General features: G+C 40.7%; 1 protein-coding gene across 1 annotated transcript in view; it reads left to right on the top strand.

Annotated features, from left to right (window-relative positions):
• Positions 1–3,525: 3,525 nt before the first annotated feature.
• Positions 3,526–6,600, top strand: part of LOC115202133 (melatonin receptor type 1A-A-like) — a 71,156-nt gene continuing 68,081 nt past the window's right edge. The window contains exon 1 of the mRNA XM_029766053.1: positions 3,526–4,091. Coding sequence (XP_029621913.1) covers positions 3,908–4,091 — 184 coding nt within the window. The 5' untranslated portion in view covers positions 3,526–3,907. The remainder of the gene's footprint in view (positions 4,092–6,600) is intronic.

Raw genomic sequence — 6,600 nt, 5'->3', positions numbered from 1 at the left:
AGATGTGAGCTTGGTGCCCTCACCGTTTTGTCGGACCAATCAGCCTGCTTTGATGAACTATGGGGGTGGTTTAGTCGATGGCGAACGCGAAGCGCCACTGTTTACAGGCACTATATAGCTTTAGTTCAGTTGGCATTTCTTTGCTGAAGCCAAGGTAGTAAGTAGATAGCTATGTTAGCTAAAATGCTTTTGCAGCCCGGTCATCAGGATACAAGTCAGTATTCAACGTCCATCCATGTCCAAGGACGTCGGGAGATGATGTGGAAACCGGCCACTAGGGGCAACAGTGAGCGCAGTTAACTTAAATTAGGTTTTGGTTTTGCTAGGGCGGTTTGCTAAGCATCTGCCTCTGATTCCAAAGGTTGCAAGTAGTGAATCCAGTGATAGAAAGTTGTTTTTGAGATTTTTGTTCAACCCTACCCAATCCTTAACCCTTACCTTAACCATTCTGAGTTAACGGCTAACTTTAAGATTTTGGGGTTAACGCGCCAACTTAACTTCCCTGGGCAAGCGTCCCACCCTAGTCAACAGCCAGTGGAATTGCGTGGCGCGAAATACAAATACCTCAAAAATGCTATAACTTCAATTTCTCAAACATATGACTATTTAACACCATTTTAAAGACAAGACTCTCGTTAATCTAACCACATTGTCCGATTTCAAAAAGGCTTTACAGCGAAAGCAAAACATTAGATTATGTCAGGTGAGTACCCTGCCAAAAATAATCACACAGCCATTTTCAAAGCAAGCATATATGTCACAAAAACCAAAACCACAGCTAAATGCAGCACTAACATTTGATGATCTTCATCAGATGACACTCCTAGGACATTGTTATTCAATACATGCATGTTTTGTTCAATCAAGTTCATATTTATATCAAAAAACAGCTTTTTACATTAGCATGTGATGTTCAGAACTAGCATACCCACCGCAAACTTCCGGTGAATTTACTAAATTACTCACGATAAACGTTCACAAAATACACAACAATTATTTTAAGAATTATAGATACAGAACTCTTTTATGCAATCGCGGTGTCAGATTTTAAAATAGCTTTTCGGCGAAAGCACATTTTGCAATATTCTGAGTACATAGCCCGGCCACCACGGCTAGCTATTTTGACACCCACCAAGTTTGGGACAACCTAAACTCAGAATTACTATTAGAAAAATTGGATTACCTTTGCTGTTCTTCGTCAGAATGCACTCCCAGGACTTCTACTTCAACAACAAATGTTGTTTTGGTTCCAAATAATTCATAGTTATATTCAACTAGCTTTGTTTTGTTCGTGCGTTCAGGTCACTATCCGAAGGGTGACGCGCGAGCGCATTTCGTGACAAAAAAATCTCCAGTGTCACTGTCCCCAGGTTGACCACTCACAAATTCTCCTGCTGTTCTTCGCCCAGAGACAGCAGACACCCCATTACACTTTCTGGCACCTTCTGAGAGCCAATGGAAGCCTTGGAAAATGTCACGTTACAGCAGAGATGCTGTATTTTTTATAGAGATGCAACAGAAGGACAACAAATTGTCAGACAGGGCACTTCCTGTATGGAATCTTCTCAGGTTTTGGCCTGCCATATGAGTTCTGTTATACTCACCGACACCATTCAAACAGTTTTAGAAACTTTAGAGTGTTTTCTATCCAAATCTACTAATTATATGCATATTCTCGTTTCTGGGCAAGAGTCGGGTACGTTTTTTATCCGGCCGTGCAAATACTGCCCCCTAGCCCCAACAGGTTTTAAACCCTAACCTTAAAAATTCTAAGCTAATGCCTAAACTTAACCTTAAACACTACAATAATATACTTCTAAAGTTGATTTTTGAGAAACATGGACGACCGTCTAATTCTGACATAAGACTGTGAGACCAAGTTGGTTTATGTCTTGGTACTCGATGTGCCTTTCTCTGCAAAGACGGCAAGTGCTTGTTTTACTTCTGCAAAATGCGGCGCTGTGGCTTCTGTTTTCTGACTGGTTGAATATGATCCAATTACTTTAAAATGGGTTTTTCTGCAACACCACTCGGGAAAAACAGCTTCAATGGTATCTTTTCCAGAATGATAGCGCAGCGGAAATCAGTCTCATAATTAGGAGCCTAATTTACTTGTATTAAAGGATAAATATGCTAACAATAACCAAGCCAAGACCCTAGGGTTTGGAATTAGCCCTTAACAACGTTAATCCAACACGTAAACTGCTGATGTTCTGGGTTGATTGTAAAGGTAATTTGGACAGATGGACCTACCCTCTACTGTGAGACAGACTATTTTGAGTAGGTGGTCTGGCTCACGGCATCTGGACTCACTCACTGAGACACACAAACACACACACACACACACACACACACACACACACACACACACACACACACACACACACACACACACACACACACACACACACACACACAGAGAAGGGTAATGGGGCTAGGGAGAGCTGGAGGGAAAGAGAGTGAATGAAAGACAGAAGGGGAGAGAGAATTAGAGAGAGAGAGAACATAGCCCACACAACCTTTTTAATGAACTGCCTTCCTCACAGCAGACATATTAGTGGGATGACTCCACATTAAAGTTGCATTCGCATGGCAGAGGAGGTTTGGGTGACAACCCCTCAACAGCGTGTGTGTGTCTGTGTGTGTGTGTCTGTGTGTGTGTGTTTGTACGTGCTTGTACGTGCGTGTGTGTGGGCATTTGTGCTGAAAGAAGCCATCATAAATGTACTAATAGGTCGCAGGGGCGCAGTTTCCTTTGGTAAAATAAACTGTTGGCTTTTCGAGTCAGTTCCACTATATTTCCCCAGCTCAGCTACAAGTAGTCTCCTCAACCTGTCTGCATATTCCCATTTAGTACACTACTTTTGACCAGATCCCAATGAGCCCTGATCAAAACTAGTACATAGAGTGCCATTTGAGATGCAATTAATGTTTCTATGTTAGAGTTTGTAATTTATCTTGATATTCTGCAGATACTAATCATGTGGATTCTGTTTTACAACACATGCTGTTGGGACACACACAAAGAGAGAGAGGGAGAGAGAGAGAGAGAGAGAGAGAGAGAGAGAGAGAGAGAGAGAGAGAGAGAGAGAGAGAGAGAGATTATATATTCTCTCACCCTGACCTATATATTGTGATCATAACATATTATCTGGATTACATCTGTCTTAATCTTTCTGTCTCCCCATAATATTTGTAAATATGTTATTTTAATAAATAGTATTTTCTCTATCATAGTAATTGGAATAAATTCCAATAATTGATATTAAGCATAATCATCAGGAATGTTTTAATAATGCCATAGGCTAGTCAACATCCTTATACTGATAGGCCGGGAAAAAGGTGCATTTTATCTGTTTCTTTATGTGTGAATAAATCAATGTGGGAATGGATAAAACATGAACTATTCCTCAAAATAATGATCAACGAATGCGTGAATAAAGGAACGACGAGTCGCTGGAAGCAAAGCAATAATTGCGAGGAGAGCTCGCAGCCAGGCTTCAAAACACACCGGGAAAAAAGGAGTGCCGGCGCGTGCCGTCCACTGTTTTTCCCTCTTTCGGGCGCTGAGAGGCAGCATTAGGCTACCACTTACCCGACACCACCCACGACAGGCTCACTGTAATAACATAATGTTAACATGGGAAGGTTTGAAGTTGCCTCAATGTCACAAAGCAACAATGTGATGGGTACACATATAGCCATGTACGTGTAGACTCTGACACACGAGCATTGTGACTAGAAGGATAAACAGAAGGTTGTCTTACGGGAGCTATAACGGACAATATGGAGAGGAGGAAAGCCACGGGAGAATACCACGGCATCCCTGTATCCAAAATGTAGACTACATTTTATGGGACGGGCGGCACGTTTATTTCGCTAATTGGAAAAGTTACAAAAATATACAATGATTATAAATGGGTCTTATCTGAACAGGTCGTCGCTGGACCCGTACGAGGAAGTGTTGAATCGTCCTCCGTGGGTTACTACAACTTTGGGCTGCTTCCTCATATTCACTATAGTGGTTGATATTTTGGGCAACCTTTTGGTGATATTCTCTGTCTACCGGAATAAGAAGCTAAGGAATGCAGGTGAGTAATATTGTGCATGAGGTCGGAGTAGCCAAAGTATTGTATTGTGTTTATAAACAAGTTTCAAAGTGTTGTATTTGACACAACATTGTTGTTCTGATACACTTGAGTCCGAAATATGACAACAATAAACCTGCGTTTGGGTAAAGCTGTGCACTCTGTTCGCGCGCCAATGTCGAAATGAACAAGAAAAGTAGTCTTATTTGTGATTTAGAATTTGTGATAGGCGTACTACAAAAATCGATGAAAATCAATAAAATGCATTGGTCTATCCCAATTAATTTAGCTTGGGTTTAAAGCTACGGTGAAAGTAATGTCCCTGTGGCATTTGGAGGTAGCTACCCGAGCGTTATAGAGGATGTCATGTCAATGTTGGTAGCATGATTTTATACCCTATGATTTTATACCCTAAACAATATACGTTGTATACCGGTACGTTTTATATAGGCCAGTCAAGAATGCCTAAATAAGCATGTCATGAAAGTTAGATTATCGCCCTTGTATCATAAACGTCTATGGACGCGCAAGCTGCTCTGACCAAACCGAATAACCATGTCTAACTAAATACTTCTCTGTTTAATCTCCGAGCGAGCAAAGATGAAATAATAACTAGAGAGTGTCAACGAATGAGGCTCTTCCAAGAATGACAAATACACTCGCGGAGATTGATTGACACGCGCCGCCCGAAGCCACTCAAGAGAAATTATAGGATGGACAGCAGTGTATTTTAGGAAACATTTGCGCCACAGCCTCGGCATGCTTAGTTGGGGATTGCGTTTCACATCCTATCAATCATGTAACTAAACTGGGAAGGTGAATGAGAGCATCTTGAACTATCCGTTTTATTTTTCAATGGAAAATGTGGATTAGGTGACGGAACATGCGTCACGTGCGCACTTCGGTTTTATGAATTGGGATCGGAGTGGGGCTGCTGTGTCTCGACCAACCTATTATCACCAGATATTATATAATGTGTTTGATATTATAATGTAGGATAATGCTGTATGTAGGATAATGTTGTATGTTGTGTAGTGTGGATATTTGAAATTCATTATAGTATTGTACTGTGGCGTGATTATTTAACGTATGTTTGGATGATTATATTCCACTGATTATATTCCAAAGTACTGTACTGCTGTAACCCTGTGATAAGAACCTATGACGTTATTGTGTGAGAAAACGCAATAATATACATATCATAAAAACTAATTACATTGTGATTTGATAGGTTACAGATAAAATGTGCGCCAGGTAGAAGTTAAGCTGTTTAGAAAATATACATTTAGTCCTACATTATTACAGACTGGTGTGTTCTCCAAATACCAAATGGACATGCTTTGCGCTCCCGTGCCGCTCTGGCCATTCGATGACAGATTGGAATTCTAGACGAACCCACATTGTAGATTGATTTGGGTGGTTTATCGTTTACTGGAATGTGCATCTAGCTAAATGACACTTTTTTTACCTCCCAAATTAGTTTTCTTTTCTTTGATGTTTCATGTTATTAGTTGTGTTTGTTTGTCACAGCCTAGACCTAATGTCAATCGCAGAGCATTTTTTTGTGATTTAAGCAAAATGGATTTGTGCCAGTCATATTAAGCCCCCCCCCCCAATGTGATGAATATGATTATTATTAAGACTTCCTGTAATTCCTCGTCCCACCTCCCTCTCTATCTTTATTTATCATTGTAATCACTTCCATTTGATATAAACATACACAAAATTGCACAATCGCTGTGTCCTGGATTTGAGTCTTTTAATAGTTTATACAGTAAATAGAATCGAACATTCCGTCAGGTGCAGAGAAAATACATTTTTTTTAGTTGATATGTGATATTACAAGTTTGATCACATTTTATGCTGCCCAGTCTGTGACTGCCCAGTTAGGGAGCACATCTTTGATCTTTGAGGGGATGGCCGATTCATTTAAATGTAAGTGCACAGAGTTCTCTCTGTGCATCTCAACAGTCTGACGCGCTCCCTCTCCTTCTTCTGCATCAATAATGGCTGCATCTCAACAGTCTAAAGTGATGCCCACTCCTTGTCTCATGTCCTTCATTTGCACTGGTCTGAAAGTCCTAATTGTAGTCCCGAATTATTAAACTGCTTCACCTGTCCAGTCCAGCCCATTCACATCAGTGCAGATGAAGGAAAGGAGACAAGCCGAGGAAGCTACTTTAGACTATTGATATGAAGTCGTTTTTGTCAGTTCAGAGTAGCTGAAGTAGCATTGCTTAAAACTAACTACAAGTTAAGTATCTAAGATGTGCCAAATTAATTATCTCCAGCTCAGGTCTCCAGCTAGGCATTTGGTTTGCTAACTTGCTAGCTAAGTGGCTAACTTGCTAGATCAAGCTTCTTGGTTACAGCCGAGACAATTAATCCCGTCCTCGATCAAGATCCCTGCTGCCTTGCTTTTATACTAATTTTATTGAATTTTTATGCTTGGAAAGAAATAGAGCCCCTTGTTCTGCACTGCTGGCAATACCGTATACCCCGGTGTGGTACA

The sequence above is a fragment of the Salmo trutta genome, chromosome 11 (assembly GCF_901001165.1).
Source record: "Salmo trutta chromosome 11, fSalTru1.1, whole genome shotgun sequence".
In the NCBI taxonomy this organism is placed as follows: domain Eukaryota; kingdom Metazoa; phylum Chordata; class Actinopteri; order Salmoniformes; family Salmonidae; genus Salmo; species Salmo trutta.
Note: the sequence above shows the minus strand (reverse complement) of the source record. Positions and strands in the feature narration are given on the sequence as shown.